Source organism: Protomyctophum bolini (genome assembly GCF_963924005.1).
Source record: "Protomyctophum bolini genome assembly, chromosome: 10".
In the NCBI taxonomy this organism is placed as follows: domain Eukaryota; kingdom Metazoa; phylum Chordata; class Actinopteri; order Myctophiformes; family Myctophidae; genus Protomyctophum; species Protomyctophum bolini.
In genome coordinates this window covers 17,904,711-17,930,779 of record NC_137871.1, presented here as the reverse complement: position 1 = coordinate 17,930,779, position 26,069 = coordinate 17,904,711, and the positions used below count along the sequence as shown (strand labels likewise).

At 41.5% G+C, this 26,069-nt stretch overlaps 1 protein-coding gene across 2 annotated transcripts; it reads left to right on the top strand.

Annotated features, from left to right (window-relative positions):
- Positions 1 to 846: 846 nt before the first annotated feature.
- slc7a2 (solute carrier family 7 member 2) lies at positions 847 to 25,138 on the top strand. Of its 2 annotated transcripts, none has more exons than XM_080774776.1 (13): positions 847 to 986; positions 4,369 to 4,547; positions 5,277 to 5,478; positions 6,211 to 6,366; positions 8,055 to 8,220; positions 8,948 to 9,081; positions 9,760 to 9,982; positions 11,975 to 12,111; positions 15,216 to 15,318; positions 18,056 to 18,264; positions 19,692 to 19,858; positions 20,714 to 20,822; positions 21,053 to 25,138. In XM_080774776.1, the coding sequence occupies exons 2-13, from the start codon at positions 4,380 to 4,382 to the stop codon at positions 21,232 to 21,234; spliced, it is 1,956 nt and encodes a 651-aa protein (XP_080630902.1). In that variant the 5' UTR covers positions 847 to 986; positions 4,369 to 4,379; the 3' UTR covers positions 21,235 to 25,138. The 2 variants fall into 2 exon arrangements, with proteins under 2 accessions (XP_080630902.1, XP_080630901.1); XM_080774775.1 differs by lacking the exon at positions 11,975 to 12,111 and adding an exon at positions 11,363 to 11,502.
- The last annotated feature ends 931 nt before the right edge of the window (positions 25,139 to 26,069 follow it).

Genomic DNA, 26,069 nt, shown 5'->3' with positions numbered 1-26,069 from the left:
GTGCAGTGCACCGTTTGTCTGCGATCAAGCCAACGGTGGCAGAGATTAGCTGATCACAGACGGAAGGACACACATGCAGACGGACGGACAGTGTGTAAAACAGTCTCTCTCCCCATGCCTTCGGTCTGGTGGAGACAATGAAGGGAAGTTCTACAGTATTGGGAGAGGTGTGTGTGTGTGTGTGTGTGTGTGTGTGTGTGTGGGGGGGGGGGTTGCCATCCCTGCTATGACGGTGTGCTCCTATGTCCCAATTTGGGCCATTGACCTTAAGATGCATTTGGGTACTTATGGTGCAATATTAGCTCAACAACAAACCACAACGGCTGGAAGCAAGAAATAACCCTGTCCCGTGCATACCACTGGCATCTGGAGCCAGGGATCTGGCGGAAGATAATTTTTTTATTGCAACAAAAATAACAATAGCGCTAATAAAAAATTACCAGTCCCGTACGCATTGTGAGCTTGTACAGCTGTCACTTTTTATAGCTAAAGTATAAAATTCGGCTTAATTGGTTAAATAAATCTACCCCGGAAAAGTAACTAGCAGCTAAAGTTGTCATAATTTACAGTATATATGCTTCTGGGATGTAGTGGAGTAGAAGTGTAAAGTAAAAGTACCTCAAATTTGTACTGAGGAATGGGCTTCAGTATTTGTGTAAATGTACTTAGTTACTTACTTACTTTTCACCACTTTTCACCACCAGGGCAGGACTGGTGGCTGGAGCCAGGTCCATAGTGGCAGGGGAGGGCGGACAGAGCCAATGGAGAGAGTCCGGGACATGTGGGAGGAGTGAGAAATATTGTTCTGTTCAGTTTGCCAATAGAGTTTTAGTGCCAAATTGTGTCTTTACTGAGCATACTGTATGTCCTGCATGGGACTGCTGGGACCTGTGTGCTGAAAGCTGCATTAAGGATTTTTCTTTCATTTATTGACACGTTTTCCCATCTAAGGGTCAGAGTTTGCAGCCGTCACATCAACTAACCAGGTGGGTTTACTTAAATTCTCCTGCAATTGTCTATCACATCTTTATGGAGCAACTATAAGCAATGCATGTGGATTGACAAAGTTGCTGCAGTGAGTGTTGTACACAAAATGAAAGTAATTATGGAAGGAATGTGCTTATTTGATGATGTTGTTTCAGATGAGTATATGGAGAATGATTGTCACTGATGCATAATATAGGGAGGAATTAATTAGAGATTGCATTCAGAAAGGACGGTTCATTTTAACCATTGAGCTGGTAAAAGTATAACGACACATAAAAAGTCATCCTTTACAGTAGTCGTAGTAGTTGAAATAATCTCTTTTTTTTCCTGTATCCAGGGAATGCATGTATAGATCTGGGTCCTGTATTCTGAAAGGGGCCACAATAAATCCCACATTGTTATGTTAATGAGCTGCTAAATACAAGACCGTATTTGCATTTTTTCTGTTGGTTTGAAAAAAGCCGCACTTAAATGGACATCAATGCAATTTTAGACGGTACTCAATACTGATTTAATAGTGAAGAGGCAAAAAGTATTAGTTGAAAGAGAATAACACTTGAAAAGCACACTGCAAAGCATTAATTTGAAAACACTGTATTATTTTGACATACCATGTTCCCCTGACCATCACATTAATGCACGAAGACAGTTTCACATTCATGGAGCAAAAGCAAGACAAATAAGCCTTTGAAGTTGCACTTTTCTCTGCAGTAAAAGTGAAAATGTTCCAATTAGTGAGGGGAGTTGACGGCCTTACTGCGTCATATTGTTGCATTCACACACGGCCCTTTTATGAATGCGGCCCTTTGAGTGTTTAGATCTGCATCGTAAGCCCACACAAAGATACTATACCACTGTTTATCACCAGGGGTCCCAATGTGCACCCCTACATGTCTGTAACTCTGAGCATTGTAGATCAGGGGGTCCCAAAGAGCAAAAACAATGATTAAATGGGGGTCTGTGGTCTAATGTATATCATTACATCTACAGTGCATGGTGTGTTTCTGGGCTGTGTGGTAACATCACACACATTCATGTCAACACTTGCATGGGGCTAATGAGGTTCAACTGTCAATAACCTCCCCTTTTTATGTTTATGCAATTGTTTCTTCTACAGGGGGTTGGTTTAGAATAGAAACCACTCAATTCCAGTTCTGAAGCACCACCACAGTGTAATTCCAAAACAAGCTTTGCATTAAAAAAAAAAGACTTCACAGTCCAGGTTGTCTTTTATTGGTAAAAGAGAGGGGGGCACTGATTCAAACATGGATACCAAGGTAAACATGACCAAATTGAATTGATTGTGTGACTGTTTCCTGGCGACACTGCAGTCACACACGCCAACAGGCATGCACACGCGCACACACACACACACACACACACACACACACACACACACACACACACACACACACACACACACACACACACACACACATGCCACACACACACCATCCACATGCAGCTACAGTAATTTATTTTTTACTTATTCAGTGGTTCTCAAAGTGGGGTCCAGGTCCCCCCAGTGGACCTTGAGGGGGGTTCCAGGGGGTTAACCACTTAAGCCCTTTTTTGAGAGGCTCTAACCCCTCCTATATACAGGTTTAATGTCTGTGTTTAGTTCAATGTTTGTTTTAAAAACGCCATTGACAATGAAGAGAAAGTTTACGTCATCTTGCCCCTAACAAGATCATTTAATGTTTGTTTTTGACACTGTTCGTTTTACATCATCATTACTTAACCTAATCACCTCCTCGATGTTGTAAGATGATAAGAGCGCCCCTCACTTCACACAGGTGTAATTTTTATTAACCTTTTCACAAAAATAGCTGATCTACAAGTACACATCATGTGACGCATCGTAAGCGTGCTCTTGCTGATCTGCTATTTTTCTATGTTGGAATTCTGTTTTACGTCTGTCACACGGCAAAAATAGGGACGCCATGTTGAAAGATGTTTTATGTATTCCCATTTATATTAAATATTGAATTACATTCAGATGTCTTGTTTTGATTGTTTTGTTCCAGTTTTGCTTACAGTACAACTCAATACAAAAACATGCTATCCATTGTTCACCCTATACTACAGCATGTTCACAGAATACTGGTCTCTACTCTACAGCAACAACAGCATCAGCATCACATTCCACAACAACCCAGTACCCATGCAGTGCTACTCAGAAAATCTATTACACTATGCTACCCAACTAGTTCAACCTGCAGCAATAGCATCATATTCCAGATATCAAAGTACAGCAATGACACTACTACAGGCCTATACTTTGTTACAGCAAATGCTCCACAACAACAGAAATGCATGCCCACAACAAACACTCCACTGAACATTGTTTGTATTTGTATGTACAGATAGCTGCTCAGCCTACTGTCATTAATAATAACAGTACACATGCGCGCGCGTCGGTGCCGTTTCGAAACAAGCAACTTGCAAGGCACACACATGCACGCTCGTGTGCACGCACACGGCTCCGAAACAACACTAACACAGCCTCTCTCTCTCTCTCTCTCTCTCTCTCTCTCTCTTCCCAACTCAATGAGTGCTCGAGCCACTTTCAATGTGATTAAACCAGCGATTATGTTTCTTAACTTTGTGAGATGAATGAATGAAGCAGACCACTCTACCTTTCTGTGGGTCCGGTGTGCGGTCACCGGTCAGCTCAGCTGTCTGCCCCAAGCAAGAATTTCAAACTCACAAAACGTATTCTTCGTATCCTTTCCTTTTGTTATATGATCCAAAATGGACGATATGCTCCCAGTCTCTTAACTTAATTTTCCCCTCCACGGACACGGGACAAAACGGATTATAAAGTAAATAATAAACTTATTTCATTTAAAATACTTGCACCCGCCATTCTTTCAGTTTCACATCATAAACAACCACACACGAGCAGGTGCTGTGATTGGTCAATAGCCAATGACCTCACGGTCTGAGGCGGGCATTAGGGCTGAGAGATTTTAGCCCCAATGGCAAGTAAACCAAGCAGGCGTGTCTTGGCAGCTGTCAATCATTCAACGCAATGAAAGCCAATGGAAGCATTTTGGGCTGTAAAAAATCAGCCCATTTTGACCTATTTTGTGTTTTTCTTGTATCTATTTGATGCTGTTGCTGCTTTAGATTATACCAGAATATAAAAGTATCTATTCTAAAACATTTTAATAATAATTTCTCATCTTTACTCCATAAGATAGGGGGGGGCTCAGCCCCCCTTGCCCATACATACGAGCCATCCTTACAACTAACTCTTCTGTTATTGGGGTCCCTGGCACCAAATCTTTTCAGAAGGGGGAATAAATCAGCGGCCGAAATAGTCATTTTGAAAACTCTCTCTCTCTCTCTCTCTCTCTCTCTCTCTGTCTCACTCAGGGGCGGTCATCATGTTGGGGCAGCTGCTGTCGTTCGGGCGCTCCCTGGTGCGGAGGAAGGTGGTGGACATGAACTCCCTGGAGGATTCCAAGCTGTGCCGCTGCCTGGGCACCGTGGACCTCATCGCCCTGGGCGTGGGCAGCACGCTGGGCGCCGGGGTCTACGTGCTGGCTGGAGAGGTGTGTCATCATGGCAAACACAATTTGTATAATCTTTTATTTACTTGAGGCCTTATAAAAAGGCGCTGTGACTAGGTGGTGGGCGCGTGCCATGGTAAAGTAGCTGTCCACCACCGCAGAGTCTGGGGGTTCAAATCCACCACGGTATACTGGGGAGGGAAGCGGGCGGGGAGGGTGATATTAGACACTGTACGTACATTCTCAGACGAGTGTTAGGTTGGAGGCTCTTCTACGTTCTCCCAATGGGGGCTCCTCACTGGCACATGGAATATATTGGCATAACTAAATTGTGGAGAGAAAAAGGGGTACTGTGACAGACATGTATAGGCCAGGGGATAGGAACAGAGGAGAGGACACAGAAGGTGAAGGCTGAAGTCCAATTTATGTTTGGAGCGAAAAGTGTTGACCGACGTGTTGCATAGCAAAGGTGGGTGCGCACCTCTGGAGAAATGAAAGATTGCAGAAATCTTCATAAAATGTTATGTACTCTAATTGGTTTGTCTATATTTTGTGGCAACACTGTTGCGTAGGCGAGTCGCAGACAGTGTGAATGCTCAAATCTGAGGACGTTGAGAGACGTGTCGGTTGACGCTTGCTCAAAAGCATGAATTGGCCCTGAGGCCTTGTTAGGCTGTCCGCTAAGACGTTGCCTGCTTGCTTTTTATGCTCTGATGTCCTTCTAATTCCTTCACCCTAAATGGAAATGTACATTTTCTTTCTATGTAACAGGTGGCCAAGGGCAACTCGGGCCCCAGCATCGTCATCTCATTCCTCATCGCGGCCCTGGCGTCCGTCATGGCGGGCCTGTGTTACGCCGAGTTCGGTGCCCGTGTGCCAAAGACCGGCTCCGCCTACCTGTACAGTTACGTGACCGTAGGGGAGATCTGGGCCTTCATCACCGGCTGGAACCTCATCCTCTCTTACGTGATCGGTGAGTCAGCGACAGCGAATTTGTATGACAATGTATTCTCACTCTCAAGACATACTACAGGGATGAGTTGTGTGTAGGCAGACACTCAGAGATCTCCGCCTACTGACATATCTAAATGAATTCATTGTATGACTTTGAACGCCATAATTATAAGGGCCAATCTAAAGTCTTTGCATTGGTTCTGTGAAGCTATTTATTTTGTTTGTGCTTATTCATTGTATTCAGATAACAACAGACAGTGGAGATCTCTGATTTGGCTAAATGAGACTAGATAACCACTTTCAACCTGTATAGGTTTTTCTTTTTTAAATTTACTTTTGATTGAATTTTAATCAAACATACATGTAAACAAAACGACAATTGACAATACATACTGTACAACAGAAACAAAACAAAACAAGACAATATACGTACAAAACACACAAGGGGAGAAATCTGCCTCTCTTCTCTATTGATGATCATAATACATAAGTACCTCAAACAGGTGCATCTGCTTCTACAGGTTAAACAGATTTAACTGAATTTAAACAAAATCAGGTAGAGACATGAGTAATCCATCTAAACCAGTTATCTGTGAAGACTTCAACTTGACCTCTAAAGCTGAATGTAATTCTCTCCATAATAAATATACTATAGATTAAATCAATTCAGTCATTTATAGTTGGTATTTTGTACATTTACTTACGAAATACCAACATTTGTTTCCACTTTTTGTGTCCTCTCGCCTCCCAGGGACATCCTCGGTGGCCAGGGCCTGGAGTGGGACGTTTGACGAGCTGATAGGAGGACACATCGAGAGGTTCGGTCAAACCTACTTCCCCATGAACGCTCCTGGTTTGGCGTCTTACCCTGACTTCTTCGCCGTCTGCCTCATCCTGCTTCTCTCTGGTAAGACAATTAATCCAAACTACCCATCACTCTTATCACCGCAAAGCAAAGCAAAGTTCTTTGTTTACCCAGGGAAGTGGACTAAGCTCGAGATGCTTGTTTACAGCCACACCCTGCTCATAGAACATTTCATGGTAGGGGTTCAATGCCTTGCTCAAGGTGGTAATTTTAACGTGCCGGTCCGGGGATTCGAACTGGCGATGTTCCGGTATCAAGACCGCTCCGCAAACCGTTCGGCCACCGCTGCCCACCAACGTTCTCAATGTGGGGTCCAGGGACCCCCAGGGGTCCTTAACAGGCTTCCAGCTAAATGTGTTAATATAGCATCACAATCAATGTAACCATATTTTACACAAAAAATAGAAAAAGAAAAAAAGGAGGAAACATTTGGAACATTTGAGCAGTGGCCATAAGTTTGTTACCACGGTTTACTCCACTGTTCTTTAACTTCTGACCCATACATTAACTTTAGTAGGTGATCTCTGATTGTATGGCTATGTGAGACTAGTCTAGCACATTGAATTGCCTTGTTGTTGAAATGTAGGCTACTGTATAAAAAATAAACTTGCCTTGCCAAGTACTGTAAATATAATTACTGTATGTACAGTATACTTATTAGGTATGTACACAATATACTATACTATACACAGTATAAAGTAGTACACATACATACATATCAACATGGAAATATGAATCAGTGCATTTCTTCATAACAAGCAGTGTTCATATGAGCCACATCTGGTGTAATTCAATAGAGAACGCAGAATGTTTGGAGATAAGTGCTTAATGAAGGCCTGAAATACTTTGCTTGTTGTGTCACATTACTGGGTCTTGTTTTTAAAGGCTAAGCTAGGTTTGTTGTGTCACTACTTCTTTTTAAAGGCTGTTTGTCCCCCTTTTTGACAACACACTGCTTGCTACTCAGTTACACCCATTCACACAGCCCAGTACTACCGCAGTAACTTGAACTGCTGAAATATGGCGAGCAAACTTGAGCACTGTCAATAGGCCAACAGCCTTATTTTATGCCATTTAGATTTTTTGCATGTATACATCTTGTTTCGAAGGCATAAACAAACTCCTCAAACCAGCTCAGGATATACAGTTGATACACTAGGGTTGGGCCCTAGAGCTTTATTTTAATTTTAATTTATTTGACAGGGACAAAGCTCATTAATCAACATGTCAGTTTTCACCTCAATGTAAATGGGCCAGAGTTAGCCAAAGCTAAATTTCATCTGTAGTCCCTGGGCACTAGGCTCTTAAAAATGAATTTAGTTTAGAGATAACACAGAGTTACCATGCATGAACAGGCTGACCATGGTACATAAGATCTTGCAAGGTCTACATATCTTTTTAAGAATTGTTTTACTCCATTTTTCACCGGTGCCAGTGTAGCCAAAGTTGGCAAGGGAATGTTTACTTACATAGGAGCTACACAAAGGAACAACCTTGACACCCGTGTCAAACTGACAACCAGCTTGGCTATCAGAAAAGGTCCCTCTATACAAGGTCATTTGTCTAGGGATAGTGGAATGCGTTATTGTCATTTGTATTTACACAAGCTCTTCCAGATTCTCAATATCAGCCTGGCTGCAGTCACGTGCATGTTGTGTGACATGTCCCACCCCTACTGGAGGGCATCCCAAGTTACTTCCCGCTGTAAAAATGTCCCCATCCTGTTCCAGGACTGTTGTCGTTCGGAGTGAAGGAGTCCGCCTGGGTGAACAAAGTGTTCACTGCCGTCAACGTGTTGGTGCTCCTGTTCGTCATCATCTCCGGCTTTGTCAAAGGAGACCCGCTCAACTGGGAAATATCAGAAGAGGCTCTGATTAATGCCACCATAGTCAAAAGGTAATGGGTTCCCACTAATGTAAGGTAAAGGTAATGGGTTCCCAGTGGCACCGCTATACTTTATTTTGTTCTTTTATAGAAGCAAGAAGATGCTGGCTCACAGTTGCAAGACCTTCCCCCAGGCGATGGGAGATAATATCACTGTTAAGCACACTGCCATAACAGGAAGAACCAACCAACTCTAGACTGTTTCCTGTGTTCATTCAGTTAGTTTCAGGCCAGTTGGTTAATTATCCTATTAACGACCAACTGAAAGGTCATTTTCGTGAGTGTACAACTTCAACAACGACATGTTTTTGCCTAGTGACACAAGGGCTGGGCATGTCTCTGCCAATCGGTGACGAGGTCGGGGGTGGCACAGTGCTGAATCACGTTTCTGTTACTCGCATCGCAATGCGACACGCTGTGAGCTTGTAGATCGGCGAAAAAGACATTTTGGAAAACCTTTTGTTCTTTTACTTTGGTACCTCATATGTCCAAAACTGTTACTTTTCAGTATTCAAAATTCAGAATAGCAAAAGTAACTCTGCTACTTTTGATGCTTTTTGATGCTGTAGTATGATCAAGTAGGGTGCTAATTTACAGTAAAACACAAAAGTTAAAATATGGAGGTTTCTGCCTGACAGCGACGATATTGTCATATCAATACCTTTTTGCATTTACTCAAGTCAAAGCTTAAATGCAGGCCTGTTACTTATATTGTGGTACTGCTACTGTGGTGTTCCAGGAACCTGTCTGCGACAGCCAACGTGAGTGACTACGGGGCAGGAGGCTTCATGCCGTATGGCTTCAGCGGGACGCTAGCCGGAGCCGCCACCTGCTTCTACGCCTTTGTGGGATTCGACTGCATCGCAACCACAGGTGTGGCGTTATGCATGGGTTTCTGCAGGTTGCAATGAGATGCCATTAAAGGAGCATTTTCAACTTTATATTCAAATATTTGGTCCTTCACTAATACTCATTTAAGATTTAAGATGGCGCCATTTATGTTGTGTCACTGGACCGTTCAGAAACCTGCCTACCAATAACATCATGTTATGAGGGGGGGAAAGTTAGCATGCTGAAATAGATCCATTGTTACTTTTTTTTAAGTCGCTTGTTTGAAATGACCAAACCTGTCTACCGATGATGTCACTGGTAGGAAGATGTGAGTTTATTATTAAAACCATTAAAAACTACATTTAATCTAAACCTTCTTAAAAAACAAAAAGTTAAACTAAACTAGAAAACCCATGTTAGAAACAAACAAAAACTAAACTGAAAACAAAAAGTCAAAATGAAATCAAAATAAAACGTATCGTTTTTGGGAAGAAAATGTATATATTTCGTAAATGAATGCCCTACTTCATCATAATGTCGCACAGAAGTACTGAAAATAGCCGCAAAGTAGCTCACAACACGTCGCTGTGTGACGCGTTGTGAGTTTGTACATGGGCTATTTTAACTATTTAAAAATAATACAAAATAATAGTAATTAATAAATGGAAGGGTTTTGGACATTTCGACAATTAAAACTTTAATAACCTTTGGTGTTAACAGGTGAAGAGGTGAGGAACCCGCAGAAGGCCATCCCCATCGGCATCGTGGTGTCTCTGACCGTGTGTTTCCTGGCGTACTTTGGCGTGTCGGCGGCGCTCACGCTCATGATGCCCTACTACCTGCTGGACGAGAAGAGCCCGCTGCCCATGGCCTTCGAGTACGTGGGCTGGTCACCCGCCAAGTACGTGGTGGCCGTGGGCTCACTGTGTGCCCTGTCGACCAGGTAAAAACTATCCACATGTTCTATTAGATCTGCGTGTCACCTTGCTTGCCACAATTCGAATTAATGCTCATAATTATCTAACCACTTAAACCTTATTAGCGTTCATATTCTGTGGGGGGGGGGGGGCATTAAGTGGTGAACCACTTTCAACAGGGCATCCCTATTTTTGGGCAAGTCACGAATCACGATAGGCGAACATTTTCACAAACTGTTTCAGGAAATAGCAGATGTACAGGCTCACAACACAATGCGGTGAGCTTGTGGATCTGCAATAAATAATAATAACAATAATAATAATGGCATGCACAAAATAAAGACGCCTGGTTGAAAGTTATTAAAATGCATTGAGACAATGGGATTGGTTGTGGGTCTTACATGAGTAGATTAATATATTAAAGCATGTGTGATAATTGTGAAGGAGCTGCTACCAGTGAGTGAATATCATTGTTGTATCTCTCCACATTGGATTGATTTTCTCTTGCATGAAGCAGTGGGTGCAATGATTCAGTGTCTTTGTTTTGAGACATCTGCTCGGCTTGATAAATGATGATAAAATGATAAATACGAGGATGATGAATGTCTTTAAAGAATCAAAGCTGGCAGTGTCTCAAAGCATGCTTGATGTGATTCTGTCTTTCTTCTCTGGAGGGTTGCTGTTTCATTCAGTTTTACCACAAAAATGTAATCAGTTAACCAGCCAGATCCGGGGTCAGGTTAATAGTATTAATATTTACATTACACATCTCCCCTCTGGATTTGCAATGATTTTGTAGGCCGTTGTGAAATACTGCTGCTTATTGCTGCATATTGTTGCTGTCGGGTGTAAACCTAATATGTCCAAAAATGTTTGTAGATCGCTATCTTTGCTACTTCTGTGTAATGCTGTATGATGAAGTAGAGCATTCATTTAGGGGGGGAAAGCATAAAAAGTTAAAATATGGATAGAAGAGGTTTCTGCATGACAGCAACGATATGTTGATACCTGAAAACCTGGAAGCTCAAATGTTGTTTTTTCTTTCTTTCCCCTTTAAACGTAAACTGAAGGTTTATGTCTGGGGTTAGTTCTCGGAGATACATGGTTTCATATTGACAAGATAATTGAATAAACTGAACCAAATATAGAATATTATTATGTTTCTAAAACAAATACTATTATGTTGAGAACGTGATATTTGGTCTTATGAGGGAATTCAGCCTACAGAAAAGAAAGACACTCTTGACTTTGATTATACCTGTGTGTGTGTGTGTGTGTGTGTGTGTGTGTGTGTGTGTGTGTGTGTGTGTGTGTGTGTGTGTGTGTGTGTGCGGATGTGACTGTGTACCTCGGGGGCTTTGGACTAACTGGGTGCTGCATGTGTTTGCTGTATCTGTCTCATGCAGTCTGCTGGGCTCCATTTTTCCCATGCCTCGTGTAATCTATGCTATGGCCCAGGACGGGATTCTTTTCAATGGCTTAGCCCGAATCAATGCTAGGACCAAGACCCCACTAATTGCTACAATGAGCTCCGGTGTAGTCGCAGGTGAGAGACGCGGGGTATACACGTCCAATCACATCACTGCTGCTCTGTCTTTGTCCACCAATCAACTGTGAAAGATACAAGTCTACCGTGCAACCAACCGCGGTTCAGCTACTGACTGTTGTTCCTATTCCATCGACATGTTTTGATCTACAGCCATCTTCGTATTCCGTCAAAATTATGAGGTTATTATGTCAATTTAGGGATTTCATGTGTCACATGTTGTGTACTTTGCTCTCTCACAGTTGTGTCGGTATGCAGTGTAAAGCCCGATTCATACTTTGTCGCATGTCGGTGTCGCATGCTGAAAATAGCAGACCTACAAGCTGACAACTGTAACATGCATGACACGTTGTCAGCTTGCAGATCTGCTATTTTCAGCATACGCGATGCTGTCATGAGACAGAGCATTAATTAGGCATGAAGTGTATTTTATTTATTTATTTTAACGCTGAACCTGCATCTTCTTCACCAGCCTGTTGGGCTCCATGTTCCCTCTGCCCCGCATTCTCTTTGCCATGGCCAGAGATGGCATTGTGTTCACTTTTATGTCCAAAGTGAGTAAGCGGCAGTCGCCCGTGGCAGCCACCATGGTGGCTGGCACCACAGCGGGTAAGAACCCATGCACCGAGGCCAGGACTCCACAAACAAAATGCTCTTTTCGACTACAAGAACTATAGTGAACCGTGCCGTGGAACACATTCCACAGGTTCTGGGTTTGTTTCCACAGGCTATACGGCTCTGTTTCAAATTATGTACTCGGAACCTAATTTGGGCCCTGCTCAGATGCTGACGGCAGTATCGGAAAGGCTGCCAATGCTGCCTAAGATGCTGTTATCGGTATCGGCGAGTATATGCCACTCTATGCCGTTCTGATACCACAATTTATCACATGATGATATTTAAGTTAGCTACAGTAATCAATTATTTTGTGTTTAACTTCCGTTGATGTTACACTACTGTTTTATACTCGTACACAGTACAGTTGACATTATTGTACTAAATTGTGGCTGCACTTTTACAATTATTAATGGAATTTGTATTTATTCCTAGATGTTTTTGTTACACATTGGTATCCGAACATCTCTAGTCGCGACATCATTTATTATGACCTATTCCACCTGGTTGTGGTTATAATTGAGACGTAAACAAAAATCCCTCGCAGAACTTCACGGTTTCCGGGGACGTTTCAGGTTCTTGGAAGGTTCCGCGTTAACCGCCCGTAGTCGAAAAGAGCTACGTGTGACAGCTGGTCGTACAGTACTAGGGTTATGTCTCTAATTCTCCTGGGTTTTGTCTTTCATCTGTGTTTTTCTCATTGTGGTGGCGGGTGTTGTGTGACTCTGAACGTGCCTGCATGACAAACCTGGTGACAGTGTTTCCAACACAACTTGTAATCAAAGCCGCCGATATCAAGTCTGTTTTACATAATTGTCCCAATCGGGCAGAAACCTCATATCTCTGTATTTTTTATTAATATAGTTCATCATACACACATGTCACACATGTCTGAAACTGTATCTATATTTACATACAGAGAAGTGGCAATGATTACTAACTAAGTAAGGGAATGAAGAGCTATTTAAGACTTATTTTTAACATATTACTTTCAGCACCTTTAACATCAGGAACTATCTGACAATATTATGTGAAGAGGAATGAGCTGTATACTGTAGCCCTTTGAAGATAAAAACATATAAGCTACATGGTATTACAATGAAAAACATATCTCTCTCGGGTGGAAACCTTGTACAGTATGTCCAATACTTTTACTTTTCAGGATTCAAATTCAAAAATAGCAAATGTAGCAGATTGACAATCTCAATACATGTTGCTTCGTGCTATGTTTTGAGTTTATAGATCTGCTACTTTTAATTACTTTATCCTGTGACACCGTAGTATGATCAAGTAGACTAGAGCATTCATTTATAAACAAACACAAAAAGTTAGAATATGGACATAAGAGGTTTCTGCGCTCCAGCTCTAAGATGAAACATTTGCTAGTGGGATCATGTGGTCATGCTGTGCCCACTGTGTTGAGGGCATCCGGTCCGGAGAGGCTGCGGTCAGATACACACTTTGATGTTAGCAGATGCTAACAACAGGAGGAACACAGCCTGGACAGTGTGTGTGTGTGTGTGTGTGTGTGTGTGTGTGTGTGTGTGTGTGTGTGTGTGTGTGTGTGTGTGTGTGTGTGTGTGTGTGTGTGTGTGTGTGTGTGTGTGTGTGTGTGTGTGTGTGTGTGTGCGTGCGTGCGTGCGTGCGTGCGTGCGTGCGTGCGTGCGTGCGTGCGTGCGTGCGTGCGTGCGTGCGTCCTACTAAATACAGTAGATCACATATACATATTTCCCCTCCACTATGTTATTTTATTTTAATTAGGGCATCAGTGGTTAAATAATTGGGTATTTCTGTAAGTTTGGGTCCCGGATAGAGACAGTAAAATGTACCTTTTGGGTCCCAAGAGATGAAAGACTCCGGACTAGAGAGGTCTCTCCACAGGGTTGTTACACCAGTGGACACAGGACTGGTGTGAGTGTTTGAAGCGTGCTGGTTGTCAGGTGTTGATATAGAAAACACAGTTTTCATAATCACACTCTGGGAATGTTTTTCTTGTGTGTTGTTGACTATATAACGAGTTACAACATGTCTGTCTGTATGCAATCTAATGTGCACCTGGTGCGCGGTGTATCCACTGACATAGTGTAACCTCAATGTAACATGGTTTACACATCGACAATGCGGGGCAGAAATCTTGTATATCCAAAACCGTTACTTTCCAAGAAATGGAAAGAAAGAACGTGTTTATTGGTTTTAAACCCACTGACATCTGCAAGCTACAAGCTTACAACGTGCCATGATGCAACGCGTTGTGAGCTTGTAGATTGGTTATTTTCCACAAAACCACAAAATTCCATTTGAAATGTGAAGACACAAGGTTTCCAAATTCCACCCGACGGTGACTATATAAAGAAAACAACACACATTAACCAAGAAGATTCATAATCTGTCACCAGCTTAATCATGATTTAATAATACAAATGAAAAATAATCCATTGCGTTTGAATGGGCACTACTTCAGTGGATACACCAATAATCAATAAAAAAGGTAATTCTGATCATAATTGTTGTGTCATCATATATGTGAGATGAAATGATATATTTCATGTTATATTCTATTGCCTGTTATTTGTGAAATTATGTGATGTGGTTTAACACAGACTCGTCGTCTAAAATATTTGCATTGTCTACCATATCGTTGCTGTCTGGAAGAAACCATTTACCTCCATATTTAATCTTTTATGTTTTTGTTTTTCATGAATTAAGGCCATATATATATACAGTGTAACATAAATGTAGAGAAAATAGCCAATCTTACAAGCTCAAAACATGTCCATCGGCCATTTCCACTACTTTGAAAGAGTTGAAAGAGAAACCTTTGGATAATCTTTGCCCATAATGACATGCCCAAAATAGCCACACCAGGTTTAAAGTGGTTAAGTGCGTCTGTGGGTTTTTATAAATATTGAACCAATTAAAAGCTAAAGAAAAGAATTAACAACTTTAATAACTTATTTTTACATTTCCTGGAAAGTGACAGTTTTGGACGTACAAGGTTTTCCCCTGACAGCGACCTTAATGTGTTGATGCTTGTAATAATGATTTTTTTAAATGATGTTGTGTGCTAAACGTTGTATTTTCTCCCTCCTTGCTTACAGCTATTATGGCTTTCCTGTTTGACCTGAAAGCCCTGGTGGACATGATGTCTATTGGAACACTGCTGGCCTACTCCTTGGTAGCTGTGTGTGTGCTCATTCTCAGGTGGGTCAATGTAGACTGTGTGTGTGTGTGTGCTCATTCTATAGACTGTGGCCCTCAAAAAGAATATGCAACACAATATTAGAAAATATGTAGTGCAGGTCCCTGCTTTCTCTTTCTCTCGGCTAAGGGGTCCTTGGCCTGAAGACCCTAGACACCGGTCTTTGGATGACTGCATCATTTTAAACAGATTAAATTATACAGGTCAAAAAAGAAGTGAAGGAGCTTCTGAATTGACACAAGGTCCTTATTCACAAAGGAGAAATACGCCACAGTGTTGCGTAATGCGTAATGATATCGTATTCATCCGAACGATGAAGCTACGGAGTGGTGTGTACCATAGGTACGCAGGTGTATGTCATAATGAATGCGAGCAGGTGCCAAGTGATCGGAAAATCACCCGACAACCTCATTTGCATTGATCCACGCCCCATGTCACACCATAAAAGGCTTCAAGCATGACTCAGCAGACTGAGATCTGAGATTTGTCTGAGATCCATCTGTCAAAAAAAGGGAAAAAAAGAAACAAGGCTTTGCAGCTCAAACTAAATGGAGGTCCCTGACGGTGGAACAACAAAATAATTATATTTTCCAGTAACTAGCGGCTTCACAAATTACAATAAAAATGATGGAAGGAAAAGAAAGAAATCACAGCCGCGGTCACTGCTGTATTATGTATGTATGTATATGAATATAGCCCGCACTCTATTAATTTGATAATTCTACACAGGAGCAGGACCACAAACAAGCCCTCGTAAGTTAGGGCTTTTATGTTATATCGTTTTTGCAACACTCGTAGACCTACCACTGTAGGCTACTATATATGTACAAACTGACATCAATCCATCAAAGGACACCAAAGGAAATTAAAAGATTTCCAAGCTTACAACGTTGCGTGCTCCGCTGCAGCAATATCATTATAAAATGCAGCTTGGCCATTTATTTATTTAAGTTCGGGACCAAGGCGGGTGCTCACGCACACCTTTGCAGAGGTAAAACATATATCCGATATTTTTTATAAAAATATAAAAATATCGGATATATGTCAATGCAGCCTGCATTGATCGATGCGGGGAAGTCGTCTTTTGAGAGAGAGAGAGAGAGAGAGAGAGAGAGAGAGAGAGAGAGAGAGGGAGGGGGGCATGGGCCCTCAAGACACTGTCGGTTTGCGATAAAGAGAACAGTATACATTCATAAGTGAATAATTATAGGCCTACCTCGTAGGCCTGGGATCCTCTTGTCTGAAGAAATTATAATCCAGTGAGTTTAATTGAGGTGGGCCTGCAGGCCTATCCCTAGCGGCTCAATTTGCGCAGCTGTTTTCCTTACAAAATGGTAAGAGTTAAACTATTCTGTTCTGGCATCCATGTATATATTATTATAAATGAATAGCATGACACAAATGGAGGCTTTCAAACACGCTGATGCCATTCAGTAGCCTATAGGCTAATGTGGTCTTCTATTTTTTTATATAGCCTACTGTAGTAAATGAAAATAATGTGGAACCAAACAGGAAATGAACTCAACCAACAGACCTAGTCAAATGACACATGAGGGAGACTTATATAGTGGTGGACCAAACCAATAAATACACAAAGGGGTGGACAGCAATTAGAGCCAACTGGAATCCATAGCTGGAATCCCTAAACAATTCCCAATTCCCCCCTTCTCAATCAAGTATGTTGGTATGGTCCTCTGCATCAGAGCTGACTCCACCCCCTGCCCCATATGTTGCCATTTCAGGAAATAAATAAAGAACAGAACATTAGTACAACAGTGCATATTGTCACCAAGCCATTTTCAAATACTGATTGTGTTTTATGCATTATAATATAATACAATCATTGCAAATGTCAATACTAGAAGTTGTAGAATGCAAATGTGAGTGTTATCTCTCTGTCGGGCTGGGATCACAGGGCTCCTCACAGGGACTCTAGGCCAACTTGCCTCTAGAATGCATGCATATAGGCATACAAGTGATACTTGTGCTTTTATGTGCTGACCAATGTTGGGGACACATGCCTACATATTTTATCTGAGATTTGGGAACATTTTATTGATTCAGCATGAAGACTAAAGCCTTCTAGTTTCCGACCAACCAACGTCACCGTCAAGTTCACGGAGATGGCCATGAATTCCAACGTAATGTGGAAATCCTCGTAAATGCCTGTCCGCTCACGTAATGTCACGTTATGAGCGTAAATGCTGTTGTGAATGAGGACCAATGAGTTTATTGCGTTGCTCTATCTATTGCATCATGTTTGTGACGTAACGGTGCTCAATGCTGTCTTTGTACGAAGGCTGAGGTGCTTTCCACAGCACTAATGCCTGTATTTACTCCACCTAAATAGACCCACATGTCTGTTCTGACTGCTGACCACAGCCAACTGCACCACCGCTTAGGTTCCTGTTGACATGTTTATGAGCTGACCCAGTTTAACCTCTGCTCAACAGCACCTCTCTGTGTGACTGCTTTCACATGGACTCTATTATTCCACTTATTCAGAATCCAGAATGACAGCTCAATCAGAATAAAAAAAAGGGTTGTGCAACGAATTATTAAATAGGGCTTAAATAGTGGTTAATCAAAATAACTAATTTAGTTGATTATAAAATACTTTTCTTCCCGTTGATTCCTTAATATATATATATATATTTTAAACAATTTATCCAAAAAGTAGTCGATAAAATAACCGCTAAGAATATACAGTAATTTAGTGTGTACATTATGAACCTCCAGGTATCAGCCCGATTGGGCAGAGAAGCCGAGCTGCAACGGAGAGAAGGACTTCCTGGCGTCTGGTGTGGGCGAGTCGGACCTGACCGAGTCCGAGTCGCACCTCAATATGATGAAGGACGGAGGCTCCGCCCTACAGTCCATCCTCAACCCGCCTCTCACGCCGTCAGAACACTCCTCCTCACTGGTCAACTACCTCGTCTGCGTGCTAGGTGCGCAACACCAATCATCTCCTAGCATCCTTAACCACAGAAATAAACCCTGCTAGAGTCCCTCAGGGCTCCTTTCAGTTTTCTGTTATTGTGGGGAAAGCTTTTGTCACATATAGCCCATTGGCAAGCTCACAATTAGGGTTGGGACCTGGAACCGGATTTATTTCAGACCTGGTTCTGAGATTGAAGAACCAGAATCGGTTCCATTGTATTTTGAACCGTTTCTAGAACCCTTTTTCATCACAATGTCAGAGCCGGTATGTGGACGTCTGCTATACAATTACTATACCAGTGGTTCTCAAACATCTTATTTTCTCTCTGAGAATGTACAAATGTACTCTCTCAGTTACATACCTGTAAGGGGCCATTGGAACCCCCTATAGGAATCGTTTAGGGAACCGTTAAGAGGACATTGTTAAGGAACCAGAATCGTTAGAATCCTAAAGGTTCCCAACTCTATATGCGTCACAAGTTTGCAACGCAACACATTGTGAGCTTGTCGATCTGCTATTTTTCATGAAAGCTTTCCCCACAATAGGGATTCTGGGCTTTAGTAGTTAACCGTTGAAATACTATTATACTTAATTGACTCCCCCAGGTCTCTATACTAGGCCCCCTTTTTCACTCTACACCAGTGGTTCTCAACCTGTGGGCCACGAGAGTATTGCAAGTGGGCCCTCAAATAATTGGCAAAATACAAAGATTTATCGATAATATAACATTAATATAAGAAATATAATAAGAGACTGTATTATTTATTTTAAACCTTGACCAAAGCAGTTTTCTTTGTGATGCTGCATTATTTCCATTGATCTAAGAAGGAACACAATGGATTAATCGATCATTAAGATAAACATGCCCAGGCATCCATCTGGCCAGTGGCGTGCACAGATTTAGAGGGGCAGGTGCTCAGGTGAAAAAAGGGCACCTTGTGCAGCGCGTGGAACCGGCTGGTTACCTTAATAGTGTGAGATTTATAGATGTTGGGGCCTAAATAATATATTAGACGCTTTTTATCAAAATGTATCAATGTCACCAGAGGGAAAAGGGCAGGGGTGCTCTATGTGCATGCCATTGCATCTGGCCACTTAACACGGCAGCCAAAAAGATTTTCAAGTGGACCCTGAATGATCCAGAAAAGGTTGAGAAATAGCTGTCGTGTATTTTATAGTAAACTGTAAACAAACCATCTCGACACCCTGATTTTGAATGACAAAGGCAGGCCTTGTAGACAGAGTGACTGCAGATAATTAAGACAGACAGAATACAACAGTTTACATTTGTAAACTGTACATTTGCACAAGAACATGGGTTATTGCATAGAATTATTGATTCCTAGATACGACATAGCTAAAATAGCCAATCTACAAAATACAAACATGTCCTTTGATGTAACATACTGTATTATGTATTGTAACCTTCCACAGTGACAGCGGTGTGTGTGATCAGTTATCTGACCACATACTATCCTTACTGTATCCTGGGTCTGGAGGTGTGGATCCTGGCAGCGTTGGCGGTGTGTGTGATCATCTTCTGCGGCTGTATTGCCCTCATCTGCAGGCAGCCTCAGACCAGCAAGAAGGTCTCCTTCATGGTGCGTACTGGCTTCCTGTACTGCTACTGTCTCAATGTGTAATATGATGCTCTTCGGTTTATTCATTAAAGGACAACTTTAGTTTATCTTCAAACTAGTGAAAATAGGCGCTCAAAGCTTAAACAGAGACAAAAACCTAATACGTGTCACGATGCAACACAGGTTTTTGTCTCCGTCTCTGCCATGGCCGGAAATGTTTTCGCTCCTGTCAGTCCGCCCATGTGTGTGTCAGTGTGTCTGTGAACAGCTAATCTCTGGTACTGTTGTCACCACGGTCCCAGTAGGCCAAGGAAGAATTAACCTCTGCCATAAATGATTAAAATCAGCCTCACTGGCCTAACAGGCCGATTTACATTTTGGCCTGTAACTCTTGGTCGTATGATTAAGAAAAAAGACACCTGGATTGCTTTCGTGACACAACTCCCATATGCCACGTCCATTTCTGCTTGAGCTATTTTTCATTTTCTTTAAAACATACTTTTTGCTAATACTCCATTTTGCCCAAACCTTCTGGAATCTGTGATCTAGATGTATCAGTCAGATATTCCATTTTACATTCCAATTGGCTATCACTGACTTGCATAGTCTGCCAGTCTTGGGTAGACCAGTAGGCCACCCTCCTTGACAGAGACCTTCAATCATAGGGATGCACTTATCTAGTAGATATTTTAACGAATCTCTGTAGACTATGTTAATACAATATAAAAAACACAACTCTATGGTAGAATATTGTTAATACAATCTAGATAACACAATCACAGTTGTTGGAGGTGCTCTTCTAGTGCTAATATCTTGATATTTATATTGTCATCGTTGATGTAATCATAATATCTTTTTCCAAACATCCACCCACAGGTTCCCCTCCTACCGTACCTGCCCATCCTGAGTATCTTTGTCAACATTTACCTGATGGTGCAACTCAGTGGAGACACCTGGATACGCTTCTCTGTGTGGATGGCAGTGGGTGAGTGGACTGGCAATGGTCGGTTCTAACCCCGCTCATGATGACCTATGTTGCATACCATCGCTACCGGGGGTCCTTTCTTTGGCGTGAATATATTTGAGAACCACTGTGCTAAAAAACCTTGACTGTGGCCTTGACTTTGTTATAACAGACACTGTTATAGCGGTTAAATGTTCAGTTTCAATTGTCTTAGATATTGATGGTATAGTAACAGTTCTCTCATCCATCAGGCTTCCTGATCTATTTCGGATACGGCATGTGGCACAGCGTGGAACGACAGCGCCACCTGCAGAATCCCGTCAAGAAAAGCAAGAAAAGCACCACCAAGGAAAAGAGTGACCCCAGCAGGGAGAAGCAGGGTGGTGCAGTCCAGGACCGATTCACCTGCCCAGAAAAGACCAGCCAGTGTTAAAGGAGCCTGGGATTCACCCTGAGACTCGAGGTTTTTTTTTCCGACTACAAGAACTAAGTGAACCGTGTTGAGCAACTTATTCCACGGATTCAGGATGTGTTTCCCTGACCTGACGCTACGGCTGGGTTTCAGATATGGTTCTCAGAACCTAATTTTGGCCCTGCTCAGGAGGTGGTACTAACCTTGAGTTCTGGGAACCCAGAACTCTGAACTTATACTTATACCAGCGATCTACAAGCTGAAAACATGTCACAACACGATGTAAAGTGAGCTTGTAGATCAGCCTTTTCCGCTTTCTTTTTTTTTTCTTCTACAGAACGTCACAGGTTCCGGAAGGTTCTGACCTGGGTTAACCCTTCGTAGTGGAAAAGAGCCATAAAGAGGCCACCTAGTGGACACACAGTGCTATTTGACTGTTTACTAACCCCCTCACATACACTATAGTCATAGACACAGTTGGCCATTCTCTAGCAAAATGGGCGCGTCAGTATTCTGGACCAGTGGTCATCATGAAGATGTAACGAGGTGGTCCAGTGTGTAGGACACGTGGGCGGTGATGACATCATACCGGACAGTAATGACATCACACCGGACAGTAGTGATGTTTACAAACACAAGTCTGTTCTAGAGCAGATAACCAAGCGAGTGATGTGCCTGTGCTCCTCCCTGAATGATTCTCCTCAGCCAGATCTGGCGTCATAATCAGTATAATCGTTTCGTTTAATAATGGTATAGTACTATATAGTAATCGTTTGGTATAGCAGCCCATGTTTTATTCCAACTAGTAGTGCGACTCGCGAGATTAGACGAATCCATTCGGCAATCAGGTGGAGGATTAAAAACGAGGTGGCAGCAACCAGAACCACTTTCTAGAACACACACAGGACAGCCAGTTCTGAATGAAAACCAGGCTCCCGCCCGTGTAGAGAGCCTGATGATGCCAGGTTACACAAAAACAGGTATCACACTGGACAGTGATGACATCACATCGGACAGTGATGTAATCAGACAGGTAACACACTGGACAGTGATGACATCACATCAGTCAGTGATGTAATCAGACAGGTAACACACTGGACAGTGATGACATCACATCAGACAGTGATGTAATCAGACAGGTAACACACTGGACAAATGACGTGGAAAAGCTTTCTTCTAAGGTGGTTTGTTGTGATTGAATTTGTCTTTTCCGGGTTCATTTATTTTGTCCTTATAAGCCTGTTTTTGTTTTCCTTTTCCTTTTAGGTGGGTTAATAGTTAGCATACCACATTTGAAATCTGCATTATCCTTTCAAAGGTTCAGCATTTTACTGAATGGAGAGATTTTCTTTTTATATACTATGCTTGTATTATAATGTTATTAGCTGGGAAAGCACTTATTTGTAACATTCTCTCACGTACAGTAATAAGCACAGAGTTCAATCATGACACTTAATTAACTAATTAACCAGCCTGCGTTAGGGGAGGGGGGTCACTTACTATGTCAAGGTAGATGCACCCGCTTTCTCTAAGGAATTTGTTTTAGTAAAGTTCACGATGCGTGGTGAGTGTGTAGATCGGCTATTTTCACCTTTTTAGTGCCTATAAGTGGTTAATTCACAATGTATTTTTTAGGTTTGGGTCCATAACTAGACATGTAGTGGAGTCAAAAGTACAATATTTGTTGTTGAAATGTAGTCGCCATAAGTATAGGCATATAAGTATAGTCATAAGTTTCCAAACATAAAACAAATAGCTACTCAAAAAAGTGCATTTACTCAAAGAATTTATTTAAGTACAGTACTCAAGTAAATGTACTTAGTTACTGTCCAACACTGCTGTAAGTTGTTTACACATAAAAGTCAAAATGTAGAGTGCAGATGTGCCATCAATAGGCTTGCATGTGTACATGATTACAGTATATACTATATATATATTAATATTTACGATATTCAGTGTTGTCTACACAGGTCCGTATCATTACTGTTCTCTCAGCATACATGTGCTTTGATGTATTTTATCCACATTAGCTGTTACAATCAGTATTTGTGTATTGTTTGATACTTAACTTTCCATACCAAAAGTATTTTTCTCTTTCTCTATTTTCTACTTGAGTACAACAAACTGACAGACTGTACGTTTGGCTTGGTCTGGCATATTGTTTTATGCGCTCTTCTGCAATTACAGACAGAACATTACATGAACTGTCTGCAAAGTCTCTAAACCTAATATGTTTATTAACTGTACAGTTTTAATTGCAAGTGAAAATGACATTTGTGGAGTAGTAGTAGTGTGTAAGTATTAAATGTTGTCTCCAGTCTGTGTACCTTCCAGGTCTACTTAACAGCAGTGGTTCCCAACCTCTTGTTGTTTTTGTTGTTCCCAACCAATCGATTGATTGATCATTACAACATGCGTGTTTAGTGGGCCGCAAACACTTGAGATTTTGATGCAGAATAGGTTGGGACTGCTGACGTAAAGTACAGCAGACCTCCCAAAGGATATGTTTTATAACTGTAATGTTGTTTCATAACTGGTGGAAGCGTCAGAGCTGACTACTTTCATACCTATGAGCCTGTGAACCCGACCCTCTCTCTTATTCTCAACCGCTTTAATTTCAAGGACCCCAGTTTGATATGCGTGCATTAGTCCACAGACCCCCATTTGATACACACAAGTGATTTGATTAGATTAGACTTACTTGGTCAAATTAAAAAAATACTTTGACTCGACTTGGACTGCAACGCCTATGACTCGTGACTTAACTTGACTTGAGCCCTCTCTTGACTTGAGATAAGTTGAAACTACTTGTACTTGCAAAACATTGTCTGTGTCCTACCTCTGCAACATATCGGACAAAATAACATTGTATTCACTAAACGAAGTTACATAGTAGAGCTTTAATCTAATCCAAAAAACACACCTGTGTGAAGTGAGGAGCGCTCTTATCATCATACATCATCTCATTTCCAGCCAATTACAACTTGCGTCCTCACTTTTGTCTTCTATGGACAATGTTAGTGTTTAAACAAACCCTCAAAGCTAGACAGAGGAGGGGCTAGCACCCCTTAACAACTAAGACGTCTCCTCTTAAGGGGGACCTTGGCACCAAATATTTTCAGGTGTGTGTCCGTGGACGACTATGTATGAATTTAGGGGTCCTTGTCATGAAAACCATTAAAACCTTTCGAAGTTTTGATGACTCCATGTCCATCTCTATAATCCTCACCACTGAAACCTTCTAGTCTAGAGAACTGGATTTACAACTGTACTTAGACCGCTTTCTTCCTCACCAAATCTCTTCGCCAACAATAGCCGATCTACATCACATAGCCGGTCTGCTATTTTTGGCAAAAGTTCACCCCAGAATAGATATGCTGGGGCTCAAGTGGTTCAAAGATACAATGTTGAGACTGCGGGATATTGATAGGCGATCGATGAGGTTGATCAATTAAAATCTTGATAGGATTTGGGTGGACGAAAACAGTAAACTGGAACAAAACGTGAAGATTTGTCTCAATGAGTATTGTTTTAAAACGGTGGTTCTCAAAGCTGGCCCCGGGGACCCCCAGGGGTGTGGGGTCCTCGGCTAAATTAGTTAATGTAGCACTCAAATCACTTTGTCTAAAATAGCCAATCTACGCGCTATTACTATTATTTTTAAATGTATAACATTTGAAATATTTGGGAACATAATGTGGACATTTTTGAATATTTGTGAACCAACACAAAATCTTGTGTTATGGGTGTCCCTGACTCCCTGGCACAAAATAGTTTCAGATGGGGGTCCATAGCCAAATACATTAATAATGTGGGTGTCCTTGACATGAAAATATTTGAGAACCACTGTTTGTTTGTTTTTTAATTAAAGAACCTTCACACTAGCGTGCATAGAGCATTTAGCTGTGTCTACAGAACTATATTATGGGATGTAAACTGTGCTTTTATAGTGCACATACGTAGCTGTGATGAAATAGCATATTATTACTACTAGGAATACTAGTAGCACTGTATTAACATTGTAACTAATAAATGTATTTTGCAGTAACTGTCTGGCTTACTTTTTTTTATTTTTTATTTTTTGCTGATAAAGGAGTGTAGTAGGGATGTGGGCTGGGCAGTGGGATTAAATTATGGTTAATCTTGAGAAATTAAATGTTTATCACTGTATTTTAATACAATTATTATCATATTCTGGTTTGTTTAACATTCTTTTGTTTAGACTAAATAATTATGTGTACTTGCTTCAATGTGTTCAGTAGGCTAATAATCTATTCTAGACCCTAATAGAGAAAAAAGACAAAAACAAACATTGATCACATTGGAAAATTAATTATTAACCATTGAATGGAAGGTGTGTCCAAACTCTTGACTGGTCTAGGTCCTGATTTGTATGCATTAAATCAACCAGAAGCTTTGCTAAGAACCCGTAGGGCAGCCACTAGAGGGTGCCACACACCATCAAAAGACATTTCCATCTCACGCCAGAGCGTCTAAAACATAAAACAAAGTGAGTTGTTGTCTGTCTTTGTCTATGTATTCTGTACGGATGATGGAGCTGCTGCAGATCTAAACTGCTAAATGCAGTCTCAGAAGTCAGGATGTTGGATGTTACTGTCAATATGCGTAATATTCATTATATTAAAGTGCAGCAGCATTAAGTTAGGCTTTTATAATTACCAGGTGCTACGCCGTGCAGATTTCTGCAATCAATGGGTGTCATCACTAAGATCACTTACCTTACCTGATGTTTTCTGAGGCTGATTTGAAAACTGTCAAGTGGCATTTCTTCCTCAGCCTATAGTGGGAAATCTGAGGAGGAGGATTCTAAAAACGACTTATAAATCCTAAAGCCT